The sequence below is a fragment of the Vidua chalybeata genome, chromosome 27, assembly GCF_026979565.1.
Source record: "Vidua chalybeata isolate OUT-0048 chromosome 27, bVidCha1 merged haplotype, whole genome shotgun sequence".
NCBI lineage: Eukaryota > Metazoa > Chordata > Aves > Passeriformes > Viduidae > Vidua > Vidua chalybeata.
Window position 1 is genome coordinate 4,809,155 of NC_071556.1, and position 20,139 is coordinate 4,829,293.

General features: G+C 65.0%; 4 protein-coding genes across 7 annotated transcripts in view; 3 read left to right on the forward strand and 1 right to left on the reverse strand.

The window, feature by feature from the left end:
- Window positions 1-405: 405 nt before the first annotated feature.
- Window positions 406-1,647, forward strand: UBA52 (ubiquitin A-52 residue ribosomal protein fusion product 1). 2 transcript variants are annotated; one of them, XM_053966175.1, is made up of 5 exons: window positions 406-509; window positions 875-993; window positions 1,073-1,159; window positions 1,291-1,393; window positions 1,506-1,647. In XM_053966175.1, the coding sequence occupies exons 2-5, from the start codon at window positions 891-893 to the stop codon at window positions 1,597-1,599; spliced, it is 387 nt and encodes a 128-aa protein (XP_053822150.1). In that variant the 5' UTR covers window positions 406-509; window positions 875-890; the 3' UTR covers window positions 1,600-1,647. The 2 variants fall into 2 exon arrangements, with proteins under 2 accessions (XP_053822150.1, XP_053822151.1); XM_053966176.1 differs by having other exon boundaries at window positions 433-518.
- Window positions 1,648-2,305: 658 nt separating this feature from the next.
- On the forward strand, window positions 2,306-4,451 carry REX1BD (required for excision 1-B domain containing). The gene is made up of 5 exons (XM_053966169.1): window positions 2,306-2,333; window positions 3,019-3,101; window positions 3,599-3,803; window positions 3,903-3,991; window positions 4,362-4,451. The coding sequence occupies exons 1-5, from the start codon at window positions 2,331-2,333 to the stop codon at window positions 4,432-4,434; spliced, it is 453 nt and encodes a 150-aa protein (XP_053822144.1). The 5' UTR covers window positions 2,306-2,330; the 3' UTR covers window positions 4,435-4,451.
- A 436-nt stretch (window positions 4,452-4,887) lies between these two features.
- Window positions 4,888-13,720, reverse strand: CRLF1 (cytokine receptor like factor 1). Of its 3 annotated transcripts, none has more exons than XM_053966101.1 (8): window positions 13,588-13,720; window positions 8,891-9,169; window positions 7,397-7,526; window positions 6,900-7,069; window positions 6,513-6,670; window positions 6,266-6,434; window positions 5,801-5,990; window positions 4,888-5,658 (listed from the first exon to the last, which is right to left on the reverse strand). In XM_053966101.1, exons 1-8 carry the CDS (start codon window positions 13,667-13,669, stop codon window positions 5,346-5,348), a joined length of 1,491 nt encoding a protein of 496 aa, XP_053822076.1. In that variant the 5' UTR covers window positions 13,670-13,720; the 3' UTR covers window positions 4,888-5,345. The 3 variants fall into 3 exon arrangements, with proteins under 3 accessions (XP_053822076.1, XP_053822074.1, XP_053822075.1); XM_053966099.1 differs by having other exon boundaries at window positions 5,548-5,658; window positions 5,812-5,990; XM_053966100.1 differs by having other exon boundaries at window positions 5,577-5,658; window positions 5,808-5,990.
- A 4,273-nt stretch (window positions 13,721-17,993) lies between these two features.
- The window catches only part of TMEM59L (transmembrane protein 59 like), a 6,600-nt gene continuing 4,454 nt past the window's right edge, over window positions 17,994-20,139 (forward strand). The window contains 3 exon segments of the mRNA XM_053966136.1: window positions 17,994-18,207; window positions 19,223-19,328; window positions 19,563-19,660. Coding sequence (XP_053822111.1) covers window positions 18,043-18,207; window positions 19,223-19,328; window positions 19,563-19,660 — 369 coding nt within the window. The 5' untranslated portion in view covers window positions 17,994-18,042.

Sequence of the window (20,139 nt, forward strand, 5' to 3'; positions counted from 1 at the left end):
GGTGCCGGTGTCCCCGCCGGAGGTGCCGGGGCTGTGGCGGGGCGGTACCGGGGCTGTCACGGGGCGGTGCCGATGTCACCCCGGCAGTGACAGGGCCGTCACGGGGCGGTACCGGGGCCGTCACGGGGCGGTACCGGGGCCGTCACGGGGCGGTGCCGGTGTCACCCCGTCAGTGACAGGGCCGTCACGGGGCGGTACCGGGGCCGTCACGGGGCGGTGCCGGTGTCCCCGCCGGAGGTGCCGGGGCCGTCACGGGGCGGTGCCGGGGCCGTCACGGGGAGGTGCCGGTGTCCCCGCCGGAGGTGCCGGGGCTGTCACGGGGCGGTGCCGGGGCCGTCACGGGGCGGTGCCGGTGTCACCCCGGCAGTGACAGGGCCGTCACGGGGCGGTACCGGGGCCGTCACGGGGCGGTACCGGGGCCGTCACGGGGCGGTGCCGGTGTCCCCGCCGGAGGTGACGCAGCCGCCGTTCCGGTCCCGCCTCCCTTTCCCTCAGCAGCGAGGCCGCGGGTGCGCGCGGTGCGGGAGCGGAGCGGGCCCGGGGCCCGGGGCGGGGGCCCTGCACCCCGGGAGGGGGGCTGGAATCCGAGAGCGGGGGGCTTGGGACCCGGGGAGCGGGGGCTGGATCCCGGAGTGGGGGCTGGAACGCCGGGAGGGGCCCTGGGTCCCCGGGGACGGGACTGGATCCCGCGGGAGGGCCCCGAAACCCGGGATGGGGGCTGGATCCTGGGAGAGCGGGGCTGGATGCCGGGAGGGGTGCTCGGGAACGGGGCTTTGAGAGGCTTTGAGGGGCCGGGGAGCGGCGGGGCCCTGTCGGGGGCGGGACACGGCGACAACGGGGCCGGCCCGGGGTGACGCGGCCGCCGGTCCCGCAGGTGAGAAGGTGCCAAGATGCAGATCTTCGTGAAGACCCTCACGGGCAAGACCATCACCCTCGAGGTGGAGCCCAATGACACCATCGAGAACGTGAAGGCCAAGATCCAGGACAAGGAAGGTACTGGCGGGGCCGGGAGTAGCGGGGTGGCCCCGCGGGGGTCCCCCGGTGTCCCCAGCACGGTGATTGTGCCCCGCAGGGATCCCCCCGGACCAGCAGCGCCTGATCTTCGCGGGGAAGCAGCTGGAGGACGGCCGCACCCTCGCAGACTACAACATCCAGAAAGGTGCTCCCGGGACCGCGGGGGTTTCTGTGGGGGGGCGTTTTTGTTTTGTTTTTTTTTTGTTTTTTTTTTTTTTTTTTGAGGTGCCAGCTGCTCCTTTTGTCCCCCGGTGTGACACCGACCTCTCCTTGCAGAGTCCACCCTGCACCTGGTGCTGCGCCTGCGAGGGGGAATCATCGAGCCCTCCCTTCGCCAGCTGGCCCAGAAGTACAACTGCGACAAGATGATCTGCCGCAAGTACGTCCCCGTGTCCCCTCCTCGTGTCCCCTCAGCCCCTTCCTGCAGCCCCCCCCCTGCCCCCAGAGCCCCTCCCCAGGTGCTCTGCTGACCTGTCCCCCCCCCCGCCCAGGTGCTACGCCCGCCTGCACCCCCGCGCCGTCAACTGCCGCAAGAAGAAGTGCGGGCACACCAACAACCTGCGCCCCAAGAAGAAGGTCAAGTAGAGCCTCCAGCCCTGCCTGCGCTGGCTAATAAAGTATTGCGACGCTCGGCCCCGTTTTCTGGTGGTTTTTTTACCCGAGTTGTGGTTTTTCAGTAAATGGGGGGCTGTGCTGGTGGGCAGTGCCTGCAGCAAGGTGTGCACGGACTGGGCCAGCACTGGGACCCCCCCCCTGCCCACCCACGGGGACCCCCGGCCCTGTGCACACAGCAGATGGACGCTGGGACCCGGCCAGGGACTGGACCAGCACCAGGACCACACACAAACCCCCCCCTGTTCGTGCACCCCCAGCCACGGGGGTGACTGGCACCAGGACCCCCCCTGCACGCCCCTGCTCATGCACTGGGAGCCCTCTGGTCACTACTGCAGGGTCTGGATGGGCACTGGGACCCCCGGGACCCCCGGCCACGTGCACACAATGCACACAGGCACCCCCGGCCGGGCGTCCTGGGCTTTCCCTGTTAACGCTGCAAACGCACCGGGAGCCCCCGGCCGCGCGTCCGGGGACCGGCACCGGGACGCCCTGTCCACGGAGCGGCCCGGAGCCCCCGCTGCATCCCCCTGCCCGTCCACCGGGAGCGGGCCGTGCGCTCACAGCACAGACGGCTGCACGGACCGGGGACCCGGGGCAGGGGACCGGGACTGGCGGCGCTGCCGGTCGGTGCCTGCAGGTGGCGGCGGAACCGCGCTCCGCCCCGCGGGGCCCGGGCCTGCGCCGTGCGGCCGGGCCGGGCCATGGTGAGCGGAACGGGAACGGGAACGGCCCCCGGGGGACGGGAGGGGCGTCCCGGGACCGAGCGGGTCCGTGCGCGCGTGGTTCACGGGAGGGTCGTGGATGGGGGGTCCCGGTGCCCGTCTCTGTCGTGAGCCGGGGGGATCCCGGTGCCGCTCCGCGGACACGTGGCCGGGGGGCTCCGGGTGCGTTTGCAGCGGGGTGGGGACATCCCGGCGCCGGGGAGGTCCCGGTGCCCGTCTGGGCTGTGTGAGCATGGCCGGGGGACCCGGTGCCGGTCCGGGCATACGTAGAGAGGGGTCCCGATGCACGCATGGGGGTCCCGGTGCCCATCGGTATCGCGGACACGTGTCTGGGGGATCCCGGTGTCAGTTCGGTTCCTGCATGAGTGGCCTGGGGGCCCGGTGGGTGGGCAGGGGGATATGAGGGGTCCCGGTGCCCGTCTGTGTTGTGTGCACACGGCCGGGGGGCTCCCGGTGCGTGATGGGCGGGTCCCGGTGCCGGTGCTGGGCTCAGCTCGAGCACCGCGGCCGGAACCCACCTGGGACCCCCAGAACCGGTGCTGGGCGAGGACGCGTTGCCGCAGCACTGGGGTGATCCCCCTGGGCGGTACCGGCTCTGCCCGGAGCCCGTCACCGGGTCACCGGTGCCACCGCGTCCCCCAGCGCCCCGTGCCCTCCTGTCCCGCAGACGGGCGAGGCCGTGCGGGAGCTGCTGCAGCGGCTGCGGGCGCTGCAGAGCGAGCGGGTCGAGACCTATCGGCTCTTCGAGGAGTGAGTACCGGCACCGGCACCGCCATGGGGACGGGCTCCCGGGGGGCGGCACCCACCGGGGCGGGCGGGGGCAGGCGGGACGCGCGGCACCTCCCGGGGCGGGGCACCCCCAGCAGGGAACCGGATCCCCCATCCCGATTATTTTGCATCCTGTTGGGACGGGGCCATGGGGAGGGCTGATGAGCTCCAGCTGGCAGCGGGACTCTGCGCTGGACACCTGAATCCTATTTTAGCATCCAGCAGATGATGGACTTCCTGGGATGCAGGGTTGAGAGTGTAAAGGATGAAAAAACCCAACTTTCCCCCCCGAAAAAAAAGCACTTTCCAACCCTGTCCCGTGTGAGGGATGAGGCTGCCTGGTCATGCTGCCAAATCCAGGCAGGAACAGGCAGGAAAACCCTCCTGGTGCTGCCGGTGGCGGGTGCCAAAGGGAGCTCAGCCCCGGGAGCTCACAGGTGTGCGGTGACAGTGGCTTCTCCCCCCTGACCTGTCCGCAGGGGCCACCGGGCATACCTGAGCAGTGCCCCCCACTATGACTTCCCGCGGTACCGGCAGCTGGTGCACGAGGTCACCGTGGCCTTCAGTGGCATCTCCCGGGAGGTGCTGGGCATCGCCGGGCGCCTGCGGGACGAGCTCGGCCGCCCCGACCTGGCCCAGCACCTGGCCCGGCTCCAGGAGCGGGAGCAGGAGAAGCTGCAGCTGGTGGGTGCTGGGCTGTGGTTTGGGGGGGGGTCCCTGGGGCAGTGCTGGGGCTGGTTTGGGGGGGGGGGGGGTCTCAGCTCCCGTGGTGTCCCCCCGCAGACGGCGCAGCTGCAGCTGGCCCAGCAGCAGGCACAGGACCAGCCCGAGGCGGACGCTCATCAGCAGGAGGTGCGGGAGCTCAAGCACAAGTAGGTGGTGGCTCCGCTGCTGTCCCCCCTCATTTTGGGAAGGCAGCATCCCCCTAGCCTAGAACCCCCACTGCCATCCCCTTCTCCCCCTGGTTTTGGGATGGCACCGCAGAATCCTGGAGTGTCCTGAGATGGAAGGGACGCACAGGGATCACGGAGCCCAGGCCAGGAGCCCCTTCCCTGCCTTTCCCCGCCCTCCCTCCGGCCCAGGGGGGCCCAGATGGTGCCTTCGGGGTCTGGCGGCGCTGCGTGGCCGCGTCCCCTCGGCCTCCCCAGGCTGAGTGTTTCATAAACAGCGCGGGGAAGGCGAGGCGGCCCACATAATACGCTCCATATGGGCTTTATTTATAGTTTCCATCCGCTCTCGTAGGCTAATTAAAACCATTGAGGCAATCAGCGAAATTCTCCAGGACCTTAAGTACGATTCGGAAGAAGTTGAGTGATGGGTGTCCCCGTGGGAACGGCTGGAGGGGCCGGGCTGGTGGAACGGGGGCCCCGCTCATCCCCCACCCGCTCCCAGTGCACCTTGGCAAGGTGGGCATTGTCCTCTGGGCCCCTTTTTTGGGGCACAGGCTGGAAGGGGTGGGGAAGCCCCCTCTGGGACAAGTGGGCTCCCCCTAAATCCTGAGTATCCCTCAGCAGAGGGGTCCAGCGTGGGGCCGGTTCCCCTCCCTGGCTGTGCCGGGGCTGTGCCAAAGGCAAACCACACCCTGCAGTGCCACGGGGCTGCCATGCTTGGCCCCCATCGAGCTGGGCACTGTCCCTGCTGCCAGCTGGAGTCCCACAGGCAGCAGCCCCCCCCCAAAACCACATCTTGGAGACCAGCTGTGCCCCCAGCCCCACTGCAGCTCTGGTGCTCCACAAGCGCTTTTTCTATGGTCACCCCAAATAAACCTGTCCCCACGGAGCTGGCCTGAGTGGTGTGATCTCAAGGGTTCGTGTGGCCCCCGCTGCCCCAGTGCCACCCCCTCCACCTTGGCTCGGTCCCCTGGGAGCCCCGGGATGGGGTGACAAGGGCCACGGGCCCCATTTGGCTGCCCGCTGCATCCCCGTCCCCGCGCAGCGCTGCCGCTCCGCTGACGCAGACCCCGGTGGGGTTTCAGAGGTTTATTGGCATTAAGCTTAAATCTGTTCCTAATTGACTGAAATGGAACCAAAATAAGGCTGGTTTGAATCAAAACTGGAGCAGGCACTGGGCAAACCCCAGCAGCCTCCAATCAGCCCGCGTGGCTCCCTGGGGACGGACCCCTCCGTGCACTCGCACGTGGGACCCTGGCGAGAAAAAGGCCAAAATCGCTTCCCGGGGGGAACTGCGGCGAGGGTGGGGTCACCCGGGAAGCCCCCGCCGCCCCTTTCATCCCAGGGGCTGCTCCGGCTGGCGGAGCAAAGCCTCCGTGCCTCCCCCGGCCGGGCAAGGCTGGGGGGTCCCCTCGCTGCCGCAGGGCCGCGGTCCCACAGAGCCCCCGGGGCTGGGCCAGCCCGGCCCCCCAACTTCACCCCACCCCATGCCCCAGGGCTGCGGGGCCGCGCTGCGCCCCGGCCGCCTCCCGGCTCCCCCGCGGCGGGGCCGGGGCGGGCGCGGGCGGTCCCGGGTGGGCGCCGGGCGCCCCGTCCCATCCTGCCGGCGCTCGGTCCCCCGCGGGCTACAACTTATCGCCGGGAAGAACCTGCGGAGAGGAGCAGAGCCCCGCGTCGCCCCGGGGTCGGCGTCACCCCCCCCAGCATCCCTGGGGTGGGGGGGTCACCCCGCGTCCTCCCCCCCCCCCACCCCCCGTCCCCACCCAGCCGGGGAGAAGAAGTGCGAAAGGCTCCTTACCTACCTGGTTGCGTGTTTTGTGCGATTTCTGCAGCCACACGCGCCACTGGTCGTAGAGTTTGATGCCGATGTTGGAGCAGCCGTAGGCGTGTTTCTTCACCCACCCGAAAAACTGCTTCAGCTCCCGCCGCAGCGTCGTGTTCTGCTCCCCCGCCTTGGGGTCGCAGCCCCCCGCCACTCGCTCTGCGGGGACAAGGGGGTCGGTGGCACACGGGGGGGGCCGCGCCTCAACCCCCCCCGTCACCGCTGTGCCGTGAACAAGGAGGGCCGAGAGCGACACGAGCAGGTTTTGGCTCCCAAAAGGGGAGGAAGGGGAAAGCCGAGCTCCAAACTGGCCCCTTTGCAAGAAATCCAGGTGCCGGGCATGGAGTGGGGAAGGGCCCCCCGCACATCCCCCGGTGCGCGGGGAGGGGAGCGCGGCACCGGCGGCACCGGCGAGCGCTGCTGGCGGCACTCACCGCTGCGTGGGGTGGAGGCGGCCGTGGGGTTGCTCCAGTCGCTCCAGATTCCAGCTTTCTTGGAGCCGTAGATGCTGAAGGGATTACAGCGCACCTGGACGAAGTAGACGGTGCCGGGGCGCAGGCCGGCCAGGCGGCAGGAGGTCTGGTTGCCCACGTCATCCACCACCTGCAGAGGGAGGAGATGGGAGCGCCCGGACCCTCGGGCACCCCGCGCTGTCCCCCGGCACCGGCGGTGCCCACCCACCTTCCACTCGGAGCTGTCCTCCACCCGGTATTGGATCTGGTACTTGGCTTGGAAGAGGAAATCCTTGAGGGCCGGCGGGGAGCTCCAGCGCACGCTCAGCTGGTCCTCCAGGTCGCCCACCCTGCTGACGTGCACGTCCGACGGCGGGTCCGTGGTGACTGCGGGGACAGGGCAGGGCTGGCGGGGACAGCGGGGCAGCGCCGCGGGGCCGCGAGGGTTAAGGAGCCGCGGATGTAAAAGCGACTCGGAGCAAACAGCCTAATTCGATTAGGAGCAATTCTGCTCACATATCGCCCATTTCCTGCTGCCCCCCGCCCCAGCCCAGCGCGGCCCCTCCCCGCGAGGTCACCGGCACGGCGGTGACGCCGCGGCGGTGGCGTGGCTCACCCACGTCGAGGATGTCCAGCATGACCACGTCGGACACGGCCACCCCCAGGCGGTTGGACGCCTCCACCCAGATCTCGTAGGGCGTGAAGAGGGCCAGGTCCTTGGGGATGTGGCAGGAGTAGGTTCCGGCCGTGTGGTATTCCTGGCAGGTGTTGTCCTGGCCGTACCACCTGCGGGCAGGTGATGGATGCGGCACCGGCACCGCTCCCCCACCCCCGGGATGCTCCCGTGGGTTGCTTTTTGGCCGTTCCACACCGCCAGAACTGGGGGTTCACTCAGTGATTCCGTGAATCCCGTGGTTCACTCAGTGATTCCCAACTCAACCAGGCCCACGGCAGCTTCTCCTAACCCTCCCCAGCTCCATGAGCAAACTCATCCCTGCAGCACCACCCCCAAGCAGGGGCCAGCCAGGAGGCGTCAAGCTGTCCCTTCCCTGTTGTCCATTAAATCCCACTGCAACGTTTTTAACAATAACGGGGATGAAGGTGAGCGCCCACCTGCGCTTGTACTTGAGGGTGTAGTTGGTGTGCAGGAAGGTCTCCCCTTCTGTCCCTGGTGCCCACTTGCAGGTCAGGTCCTTCATGTTTTTGGACCAGCAGGTGATGTTGACTGGTTTTTCTGGGGGTACTGGGAGAGACAAAAAGCAAAGAACAAGAGGTTCCAGAGCTGTTTTTTTTTTTCCAGCCACGGAGACACAAACCCCAAATCCAAGCTGCGTTCCCAGCTGAGCCTCTGTATTCCCGGGAATGCGTAGCGACCCAAAAAACAAACCCAAGCTGCATTCCCCGTTCCGATTCCATATTCCTGGGACGTGGCATTGTCCTTAAAATAGCCCGAGATAAAATCTTACGATTATTGGTTCGGACAAGCGCGTTTTAACCGAGGCTTTGCCGAAACAGCCTCTCAGCTGCAGGCGGGTCAGGGTTCCACCAGAGCAGCTCTTGGCACGCTTTGGTGAGAACCAGGATGCTGAATCCTCCGTGGGGATCCCCGGCTTCTCTCCCATGGGGGAGGTGCATCCCGGTGCTGGCCAGAGTGGCTGGACCCCAGCGCCAGCTGGACCCTGGCACAGAGCAGCCAGACCCCAGCATGGAGTGACCAGACCCCAGCACAGAGTGACCACACCCCAGCACAATGACCAGACCCTGGCACAGAGTGACCAGACCCTGGCACAGAGCAGCCAGACCCCAGCATGGAGTGACCAGACCCCAGCACAATGACCAGACCCTGGCACAGAGTGACCAGACCCCAATACAGAGTGACCAGACCTGAGCCCACAGTGACCAGACCCCAGCACAGAGCGACCAGACCCCAATAGAGAGTGACCAGACCCCAGCACAGAGTGACCAAACCCCAGCATAGAGTGACCAGACCCCAGCATGGAGTGACCAGACCCCAATACAGAATGACCAGACCCTGGCACAGAGTGACCAAACCCCAGCACAGTGACCAAACCCCAGCACAGAGTGACCAAACCCCAGCATAGAGTGACCAGACCCCAGCATGGAGTGACCAGACCCCAATACAGAATGACCAGACCCTGGCACAGAGTGACCAAACCCCAGCACAGTGACCAAACCCCAGCACAGAGTGACCAAACCCCGGCACAGTGACCAGACCCCAGCACAGAGTGACCAGACCCCAATAGAGAGTGACCAAACCCCAGCACAGAGTGACCAAACCCCAGCACAGTGACCAAACCCCAGCACAGTGACCAGACCCCAATAGAGAGTGACCAAACCCCAGCACAGTGACCAGACCCCAGCACAGTGACCAGACCCCAGCACAGTGACCAGACCCCAGCACAGAGTGACCACACCCTAGCACAGAGTGACCAGACCCCAATAGAGAGTGACCAAACCCCAGCACAGAGTGACCAAACCCCAGCACAGTGACCAGACCCCAGCACAGAGTGACCAAACCCCGGCACAGTGACCAGACCCCAGCACACAGTGACCAGACCCCGGCACGGCGCGGCGGCACCGACGTACGTCCAACGTAAAGGCAGGAGCCGGCCAGGATGCCGCCGTCCCTGCTGTGACACACCAGGTTGTCCCCCGACTGCTGCCTGGAGCCGTTGAGGCGGGCGAGGGCCACGCTGAGCGTGGAGGGGCCCAGCGTGGCGTAGGAGGCGGCCGGGAGGCGCCGCCCGTTCAGCGTCCAGTACAGGTCCTCGGCTTTCAGCGGAAAGTCCGGGCTGACCGTGCACGTGGCGACCAGCGAGGAGCCGATCCGCAGGGTGGGGTCTTGGGGGGAAATCACGGCGGGGTCTGCAGCCGGAGAGACAGAGAGCGGGGGGGAAAATCAGTTATGGAGGGTTTGGTATCGAGCTAGCGAGGTTAGAGCTCTTTAAGTATGTCTTGTGTCTGTTTAAATACATTTTATATCTGTTTTACATTGATTTAAACGCCTTGATATCTCTTCTGTATTCATTTAAATACGTTTTATATCTGTTTAAGTACATTGTTTTGCTATTTTACATCAATTTAAATCATCGCGTCTATATAAATTTAAATCATCATATATGTTTTATGTTAATTTAAATGCATTGTTTAGCTGTTTTACATCGATTTAAATCATCACAAGCCTATACTGATTTAAATCACATATCAATTTTATATAGATTTAAATCATCACATACCTATTTTATATCAATTTAACACACTGGTTTCTCTTTTACATCCATTTAAAGACACTGGTTTCTATTTTACATTGGTTTAAATGTGTTTCATATCTATTCTTTACTTCTGCATATTTTATATCCATTTTATGCCAAAAGACATTTTGTCTTCTATATCTCTTTAAATAATTTTTGTATATATTCTATATCTCAATACAAACCTATTTTTTATCTATTTGAATACGCTTTATACCTACTTTTAGATCTACATATATTTTATATCTAAACACATTTAATATCTATTTTTATATCTACATCTATTTTAGAACTCTTAAAATACTTTTCATATCCACTTTTTATCTTTTTTTTTTTTTTCCCCCAGAGCTGGGGCGGGGCTGGGGTTGCAGCTTCGGAAGTTTTTCCGCGACAAAACGATTTCAAAAAAGAAAATGCGAGGGGGTTTCCCCCTTCCCCCCTTTTCCAACACTTCCAAGGTCCAGCAATTCCCCCTGGATCGCCTCGCCCAGGGGTGGGAAGCGCTTCCCAAGAGCCCCCGCCTCATCCTCACCATGTGCTCCCAAATCCCATCGCTCGCCCCCTCGACATCCCGAGGCTGCTGCAGGCTGGGGGAGCCTCTCCGCGAGGGGAAATTCCCATCGCGGTTCATCCCGGGACCCCCCGGCCACGAGGCTTCCCCGCCGCGGCTGCCCCGGCCCCGCTCCGGGGTGTTCCGTGTCCGTCAGCCCTTATCGGCTCCATCCGCACGCGCCGGGCTAATATCCCAAATTACCTCCCGGAAAGTGCCGCGACCTCCCCGCCCCTCCGACCTCCCGGCCCCGATCGGCTTTCAGCGCCCGCCGCTCCCTCCCGGCGCTCCCAAAATCCCCGTCACGCCGGAGAAATCCTAATTAGGGGTCCCCGCCGCCCGCTCCGCCCCCCACCCTCTGCAATTAGTGCTCCGAAATCCTCCTTACGCCGGGGAGAGTTAATTAGGAATTGCCGCCGCGCTTGGGGGGATGCTGGTGAGGGGGGAGGAAGAAAATCCAGCGGGGAAAAGCAGCCTGGGGTACCCCAGATATCCATGGATTGGTGCCAGGCACGCCGCGGGACCCCGAGCACCCATGGATTGGTGCCGGGCACCCCGAACGTCTCGGGATGGGGCTGGGTACTCCGGGATACTCCGTGGAAGGCGATGGATCCATCCCACCCCCCTGAGCAAACCCTTCCCAAGGCCGGCAAGGCCTCTGGAAATCTCATCCCCCCTCTCTGCCGGCGAGCCCACCCCGCTCCGACCCCGCCACGAGCCGAGCCCGGAGCTGCTGCGGCTCTGCCGATAACAGACCCAGCACTCCGAGCCCTGATTCTCCTAAATCTTAATCTAAACAGCCCTAGAAACTCACACGAGCACCGTAAAACAGACACGTTTCCCATCCTCCGAGCAGGACCCTCCGGAGAGGCCAATTTTCTCTCTCTCTGTATTTTTTTTTCCCCTGGATTTTGTTTTTTTTTTTTTTTTTTTTCCCTCCTCCAAGCAGGAGCCTCTGGAGGGGCCAATTATATACATATATATATTATATTTTTTCCCCTCTGGAATTATTTTCCCCCTTCAGCACGGCCGCAGCGCCGAACATGTGTTTTAAAAGGGAAAAGTGTGAAGTTTTCCGATCGGAGAGGAAAGGGCCGGAGAGACGCAGGCAGGCTGTGGAATGTGCAAGTTGCAACGAAAATACCTGCTCGGGGGTTTTATGGCTTCTCTATTGCAAAAAAAAAAAAAAAAAAAAAATGCTGATCAGGTGCTAAGTAATGCTATAAAGTAAAACCACATTTCCAAGGTGTCGGGAACGTTTATGCTTTTCTTCCGAAGGGCCGGATTTCATTTTAGTTTTACATCGGAGTTTTAAGGGGTTGGGAAAGAAAAGGGGGGAGGGAAAAAAAAAAAAAAAAAGGCTCCGATAAGTGTCAGAGATCACGCGGTTAAAAAAGATTTATTGAGCTGTACAGGGGGTTAAAGGAAAATAGAAATAATTGCCCTGAAGAACAAAAGGGGAATTTGGGAAGCTCTGAATTCCACAGGAAAAATAAAATTAAATATATATATATATGTGTAGTTTGAGCTCTTCTAAAACTCGAGCAGCGAGGTTTGAGGGCAGACACGGTACCCAAAAATGCTTTATCCCGCTTTTCTACTCTGCTCTCCAGTCTTTTTCTCCCCTTTCTCATCCCCGACTGGCATTTCTCGTGCCCATCCCTGGGCTCGAGGAGGGATTTATAAAAAGCCCAGGCATTCCAGCGCGGCCGAGCTGCACCGAGGGGAAACTTTCGCTCTCTAAAAGGAGATTTGGCTTCGCCTTCGCCAGCGCCGCACGTCGAGGGGCCGCGGGGCCAGCGCTGCCCCGGACCCCCGTGGGGCGGGGGGAAATGGGGGTCCGGGGGGGGGAGACGCGGCTGGTTGGGAGGAGAAAGGTGCGGGCTCAGCCCCACCAAGGGTCCGGCTGTGGCCTCGTGTTGTTCCCAGCGGGATCAGCCCCTCCAGGCACCGGGGTGGGCACCGGGGTGGGCACCGGGAGCCACCGGCACTGGCCGCTCTCGCTAACGGCCCCCAAAGGGATTTTCGGGGCGTTCCTTCGCCCCACCCTATTGCTGCGGCAATTCCTGCCCCAATTAACGCCCTTAGGACTCCCCCGCTGAGGACGAGTTTGGGTCAGGGGTCCGTCGCGGTGGCCGGGACCCCGCGGCGTGGGCGGGGAGGGGTCGCGGGAGCTGCCGGGCGAGCGGTGCCGTTTCTGGCGGGTCCCGTTCGCGCGTCGGAGCGGAGAACATCCATCGCCTTGAGAAATTCCCATCATAGGGAGGAAGCCAAACTTCCTGCTGCGGGGAGCGGGGAGCGGGGAGCGGGATCTCGCCCTCCCCTGGCTCGGGCCGCAGGGGGGGCAGCGGGGCGGCGGCCGGGACGGGGGGGGGGGGGTCCGTCGGGTTTAGGTCTCTGTGGGCAAGGGGGGACCCCTCCCCCGTGTGTCCCCCCCCGATCCCCGCGGGGCTGAGGCCGCTCCACAGCTCAGCCCACAGGTGGCACCTCCCGGACCTGCCACCGCCGGGTGGGGCCCCCAAATTGGGCATCACTGCGGGGCCCCCAGGGGGATTTTTTTTTTTTTGGGGGGGGGAGGGGGGTCGTTGTTTTCCGTGGGGCGGGGAGGGAGATCCTTTTTGTTCTGGGTGGGAAAAGGGGATTCATTGTTCTCTGGGATGGGGGGGCGGCTCTCCGGGGGGAAGGGGGGACCCCGTTGTTCTCGGCAGGGGGAGGGGGGGGTCTCAGAGGCTTTGGGGGGGGCAGAGAGGGGCGATGGCTCCCGGGGGTGCGAGGGGGTCGCGTGGGGAAGGGGTTCGCTATTGTTCTCCGGGCGGAGGCCGGGGGTTTCCATTGTCCTGGGTGGGGAATGGAGCCGCATTGTTCTGCGGGAGGGGGGGCTGGACGGCGGGGAGGGGGGACAAGGGGGGACCGGCCCCTCTCGGGGTCCCCGTTCTCCGTGGGGAGAGAGAGAACTCGCTGCTCCGGGGGAGGGGGGCTCTCCTCGCTACTCTCGGGGATGGGGGGCAGCACAAAAAAGGTTCCTCTATTGTTCTCCGCGGGGAAGGGGCGGGGGGGTCCCGGCTGGGCTGCGGGGACGGGGATGGGGGGTCCCGGCTGCCTGTCGGGAGGCGATGGGGGGTCCCGGCTGCCCTCCGCGGGGGGGTCCCCGTCCTCCTCCGCAGCAGGCGAAGCGCAGCCCCGAGGTGCGCCCGGCGGTGCCCCCTCCGCTCCCGGGACCGCTCCGCATCCCGGGGCCGGGGGGGACGCGGCACACGGAGAGGAACGGGACAGCCCCGGGGGGCTCCGCATCCCGGCACCGGTGGAGGGGGGACGGAACACGCGGAAAAGCGCGGGGGAACCTCGGGGGGCTCCGCACGCCGAGGCCGGAGCCGGACCGGAGAGCCCCGGGGGGCTCCGCGCAGCGCCCGCGTGGCCCCGACGGGACCCCCGCCCGCCCCGCGCCCACCTTGCGGGAGCCGCCCGGTGCTGCCGGTACTCACAGGAGAGCGGGTCGGCGCGGGGCAGGCGCGGGCAGAGCACGAGCAGCAGCGGGAGCATCGGGAGCAGCGGCGGCGGCGGCATGGCCTGCTCCGGTGCCCGTCGGTGCCCGGGGCGGCGGAGCGCACCGGCACGTCCGGGGAAGTCCCGAGCAAGTCTGAGCAACCCCCGGTTACCAAAGCCCCAACTGCCGCCCTGGCCCCGCCCCGGGACCGCCCCCGGGGGGGCAGAAAGCCACCGGCCCCGCTACCCCACCCCTCCCCGTCCCGCTCCGGTACCGGCCACGGGACAGACCCCGGGACCGGCCCCGGGACTGGCCCCCGCCCGGTGCCCGCTGCCGCCGCGGGATGCTGGACCCCCCCCAGCCCTCCCCGGGGCCGGTGTCCCGCTCCCCCCGACCCCCCCGGTAGGTGAGTAAGAGCCGCTCCGGGGCCGCCGGCCCACGGGTGACTCACGCGCGGACCCTCCCGCGCCCCCGGGGCCGCTCTCGCCGCTGAACGGGCCCCCCCCCGCCGCGGCTTCCCCACGCTCCGAGCGCCTTTAACATCCAAACCCCTGTTATTACTTATTTTTGGGTCGAAAACAGGAATATCATCCCATAAATCCCGACGTTCTCTATCGAATCCATCATCTCTGGGCTTTCCTCCTCAAAACCCCAAAGAAGTGGAAAAACCACCCCAAATGGCTCCAAGTCCCCCCAGAGTGGGGCTGCGTTTGTCCCCAGGGGTGGTGGCATGTCCGGTTGTGCCACCAGCACCGGGACAAAGCCACCCCCTTGGGCATCCCCCAGTGTCCCCACTGTGCCCCCGCCCGGGGTCTCGGTGGCACCGAGAGCTTTGCAGACCCCCAGACAGGTCAGAGACCCCCGGGAGAGCAGGTCCTGGCCATGGCAAGGCCACTGTCCCCACGTGTGGTGTGTCCCCAGCTGTGAGGAGAGGGGACACCACTCCCTGCCGGGAAGGGAGCGTGGAGGGTGGCAGGGGACACCTGGGTGGCCCGGGGTGCCCCATGGACTCGGGGTGGGGGGAGTCGGGGGGGTGACACTGCGCGGGGCTCCGAGGTGCTGGGCACCAGCAGGGATTGCAGAGATTAGAAAACACAATAAAAAACGAGAGGGGGAGGGAGCCCAAACAATGCCTTTTCCCATCGTCCTGTTTTTTGGAAGCTTCTGAACTGTTTTTGTTGAAATTTCCCAAAAATGTCAGGCTCCGGGAGCCACCCAGCCTGAGAAACTTCAGCCCCAGCGGCCGCAGTCTGGCCGAGTGAATCACGGCTGCCCCGGGGGCTGGCGGCCGCCCGCGATCCCGACCCACCGCCCGCGTCCCCCCGGGAAGCCACACGGGGACCGCGGCCAGCCCTGGGTGCTGGGGGAAAAGGAGAAATTCCCCCTGTGGAGCCGGAGCCGGGAGCAGCGGCCACCCCGGCTGCCCACCTGCACTGCCCGGACCCTTCCCCCCATCTGCTTCCTCCAGGCTGCTCAGCTCGCAGCCGGAATTTGTGGGGTTTAGGGGAGCCAGGCGTGGGTGGGATCCCCGGGCAGGGGGTGGCTCCCACCCTGGTGCTGGCACAGGGGACATGGGTGGCTCTGGGTGGCAGAGGCATCATCAGAAGGTGGCTTGAGGCTGTGCTTGGGGTGCAGGGGGAAGATGGAGGGGACAGTGGCGTCAGGAGGGGAGTGTCGGTCCCCACTGGTGTCACCTGGGACACGGCGGGGTGTCACCACAGGGACCTCCCAGCCCACGGCAGCACCTGTGGCATGGGGACAGGGTGAGGGGACAGTGGTCCCCAGCCCCGGGCAGTGCCAGGCTGGCGTCAGGACCCGTCCGGGAGCAGCCGGAGGTGACCGAGCCGCTCTGCCGCGCTCTGAGTCAGCGGCGGCCGGTCAGCGGCAGCTGTGGTCAGCGCTGCCCTTTGACAGTGACCTTTAAAGCTGCTCCCTCCGGCCCACGAGCCGCCGCGCCCACAGGCACCGGCTGGAGGCAGGATCCAGCCCGGACCCCCCCTCTGACCCCCGGTCCGGGCTCTCGGCGTCAGCACGGGGGTCCCCCGAGGCCGGCGCTGTCCGGCTGCCCCCCCGGCGTGGCTCCGTTCCCAGGGCCTCCCTGCCCCGCTGCGGTGCAGGATCTGGCCATGGGGCCCAGCTGCCTGCCACGAACTCCCTGCTCTGCCCAGGCGGGACGTGACCCCCCCAAAATGGACTCGGGTGACCCTGGGGACATCCCCAAACCCGCTCTGAGCATCCTCGGTCCAGCTTCCCACCAGCCGTCACCTTCCCGCCTCCCTCCATCATGTGTCACCAGGGCCCTGAATTAATCTAATTACTTGATTTCCCAGCCAGAGCTCACTCCATAAAATCCTTGGACGCAGACAGCATCTGGCTGAAGGGCCAGGGTGTAAAAAACAAACAAGAAAAAAAAAACCAAACCCCGGGAAAAGCGGGAGGAGAGGCGCAGCGGAGCTGCCTCGACTGCCTGCATCCTTTTAAAGTGACCTGGGGGAAAAATAAAGAGGCAAGAAATGCAAAGAATCCAGCAGGCAGAGTTTGCTTTCTATTCCTCTCAGTCACATTTCCACATCCATGGGTAATTTATAACCCGCTTAACCCCTTCCCTGCCGCCCCCCCCCCACCCTTTCCCTCCAGAGCATCCTCAGGGTGGCCGCACCTTCCCGCCTCTGTTTGCTTTGGGAAGCACAAACAGTCCCGTGACGGAGTCTGAGGAGCTCTAGAGGAGAGGAAAAAATGTCAAGAGGGTGCTTGAGCCCGAGGGATGGGCTCTGCAGGGTTGGGACACGGAGTGAAGGGTCCCCTGCCCGTGGAAGGGACCCTGGGGACACCCCAGACAATGCGGGGGGGAGCCTGAGGCTTCCCGAAAGGATCCGAGGAAAAAAAAAAAAAAAATGTAGGTCAGTAGTGATAAATGCGAAAGGCATCGAGTGTTTCTGGAGAGGGGAGGAGGGAGGGCAGCAAGCACTTGCCAGCTTGGAGGTTTTTGCCTGGGAAAGGCTTTTTTTTTTTTTTTTTTTTTCCGTGGAAAGGTGAGCGGATGGAGCGCGGGCAGGTGTGGCGGGAGCGATGCCCGCCGGCCGCTCACCCGGAGGCTCCCGGTGCCCCCGGGGGTCCGGGCTCCGGCTCTGCCCCTGCCGCCGGTGGAAGCCCCACCTGCGGTGCCGTGATTTACGGTGACAGCCCCCAATCTATCCCATTTACTCGGCCATTCGTCACCGGTGCCGGACCCGCGGCCGGGGCTGGCGGGGCTCCAGGAGGGAGAAGGGGAGCGCAGCGCCCTGGCAGCCCCGCCGGCCCGGCCGCAGCTCATTTTCTGCCGGCCCTGCTTTGATTAATAAGATGAATAAGCTGGCGGGGCGAGGAGAGGCCCCGCTCCCTGCTCCCGGGGGGGGCACGGGCTGCGCCCCCCAACACCCCCAACCCCTCTCTCCCTGCCCCAGGGCACGGAGCACCCCTCAATGCTGAGCTGGGACAGGGAGACCCCCCCCCTTTCCCCGCGCCGGGGTCTTGCCATGTGTTCCCCATTAGGGCCGGAGGTTAGCGAAGCCCCCAGCCCTCCTCCTCCTCCTCCTCCTCCCCCCGGGCCCACTTTGGGGTGCTGCCATAAATAAGGGGAATGGGCAGGGGTGAGGGGGGGGGTCGTGGGGGGTGCCTTTGATGTCCTTTAAAGCCTGTGAAGTCACAGCTGTAAATCCGGGGTGTCAGGGAGAGCCCAGCACCGGCCGGGGGGTGCCCTGAGGAGCGAGGGTGAGGATGGGAGGCATGAAGGTGACTTGGGGAGTCCTCGAGGGACACAGAGGGTGGCACAGTGGGGTCTAACACTGGCTGGGGACCCTCCTGAGGGGTTGGTCCATGTGGGTGGCATTGAGGCAGCCCTGTCCCTCTGTGGGACACCAGAGCCAGCGTGACGCAGCTCCCGGTCATCCCCTCAGCCCCCTGCTCTCTTCAATCCCTCTGTCAGGGTGGCCCCAAGTCCTGTTGTGTCCCTGCACATCCCCCTGAACCCTCCCGCATCCCCCAGTGCCTCCCTTAGCCCATGGTCCCCCCTACACCCTCCGGTCCCCATAAATCTCCTGGTTCTCACGTCCCCTTTGTCCCCCTGCATCCCCCGGTGTCCACGCATCCCCCAATCCCCGTGCATCCCCGCTCCTTGGACCCCCCCCTTCTACTGCATCGCGGGGTTCCCCTCACCCCCCGCTGCCGGGGGGCATCCCCCTTCCTCCCGCACCCTTCTCTCATCATCGCCGCCCGGTGCCGGTGCCGGTGCCGGTGCCGGTGCCGGTGCCGGTGCCGGTGCCGGTGCCGGTGGATCTGCGGCAGGCTGCGGCGGCTCCCCCCGCCCCCGGCTCCCCCCGCCCGGCGCACAGCGCGTCACGGCGGGGCCGGCGGCGGCGGTGGCGGCGGTGGGTGCGCTCGGCTCCGCTCCGTTCCGCTCCGCTCCGCGCCCGCCATGGCGGCCCCGGCCCGCCGGCCCCGGGCCCTGCTCGCCCTCGGCCTGGCCCTTCTCGCCGCCGCCGCCGCCGCCGCCGCCACCGACCCCTTCTCGCCGCAGCTGGGAGACACCGGCGGGTGCCGCGGGCAGTGCGGCCGCAGCCTGCAGCGCCGGGCCGCCGCCGTGAGTCCGGGGCACCGGGGGCTGGGGAGGCAACGGGGGCGTGGGGAGCATCAATAGCATTTGGGCTACCAGAAGCATCGGGCGCACTGGGACTACTGGGAGTACTGGGAGGCAGCAGGGGCATGGGGAGCATCAATTGCATTGGGGGTACCAGGAGCATCGTGGGCACTGGGGGCACTGGGGGGATATTCGGGGCATGGAGGCCGTCAGTAGGACTGGGGGCACCAGGGGCATCGGGGCACTTGGAGCACTGGGGGTACTGGGGGGCACCAGGGGCACGGAGAGCATCGGGAGATCGGGGTCAGTGGGGTACTGGGAGCATGGGGAGCACCAGGAACACCCGGCACGCTGGGAGCACCAGGAACAGCAGGGACACCGGGGGGACACCAGGGGCACTGGGAGCACTGGGAGCACTGGAGGGGACCGGGGGGCAGCAGAGGCATCAGTGGGGACACTCCTGACAGGCATCTCTGCCAACGCAGCCCCACACCGGGCCCCTCCCCGTGGGAGCAACATGGGGGGCACCGGGGCACCCCAATGGCCTCTTCCAGCAGCTTTGGGGTGCCCCCAGTGAGGGCATCCCCGCAGGTTTGGGGTGCCCGCAGTGTCACCCGTTTACCCTGAGCCTGCCCATTCCTGGTGACCCCCGTGTAGGCTCTGTGTGCCCCCCGCACCCCCTCAGTGTGTTCCCGGCCCCCCAAATCTGTACCCTCCCCCAGAGCAGTGCACCCCCACCTCCTGCCAGCCCATGCCAGGGCTTGGCTGTTGCCAACAGAGATGGGGGGACCCTCCACGCCCTCCACGAGGACTTGGCCAAGTGCAGACCCTCCGTGGGGCAGCTCTCCCTGCTCTGGGAACGCCAGGTTTGGGGTGCCAGCCCTCACCACGGTCCTGGGCGGGGGCGGCGCTGCCCGGTGCCCCCCAGCTGGATGCGGGAGGCCGCGTGGGGGGTGTCCGGCTCAGCCACCGGGCTGAGCCCGGTGCCAGCTCCACGCTCTCCTCCTCCTCGCCGCAGGATGCTGTTCTCAACGCCTGTTACCGGGGCTGCCGGCTGTTCTCCATCTGTCACTTCGTGGATGCGAGCGCCGAGCTCAACACGACCAGAGCCGAGTGCGAAGCAGGTGAGAGGAGCCGGTGGCCGAACGGCCCCCGCGCCCCAAGAGCCGTCCCCGGGGGGATCCCCACATCCCACCGAGAGCAGCGCGACACCCGACACCGTCCGGAGCGTCCCGCCCCGCTCAGCCCCGCCGCGAGCGGGTGCGGATCGACGCGCCCTGGGTGGGGAGGGAGTGGGGAGGGGCACGGGGGTCCCAGGGATTGAGCACCCCCGAACCCTGACCCCTCCTCTCCCCCAGCCTGTGCCGAAGCCTACGGCAACGCAGAGGAGCAGTTTGGGTGCGTGACCGGGTGCCGCAAGCAGCTGCCCGAGGTGGAGGAGAGCAGGAAGGAGAAGGTGAAGGGAGATGGGGAAATCCTTCCTTGAACAGGAGCTCAGCACAGCCCCTCCCCTCCCTCGGGATGGGGGACACCACACATGCGCAGCCCATTCATCCACCCATCCATGGATCCATCCATCCATCCATGGATCCATGGATCCATCCATCCATGGATCCATCCATCATCCATCCCTCAATCCATGGATCCATCCATCCATTCATCCATCCATCATCCATCCCTAAATCCATGGATCCATCCATCATCCATCCATCATCCATCCATCATCCATCCCTCAATCCATGGATCCATCCATCCATGGATCCATCCATCATCCATCCCTAAATCCATGGATCCATCCATCCATCCATCCATTCATCCATCCATCATCCATCCCTCAATCCATGGATCCATCCATCCATCCATCCATCCATCCATCCATCCATCCATCCATTCATCCATCCATCATCCATCCCTCAATCCATGGATCCATCCATC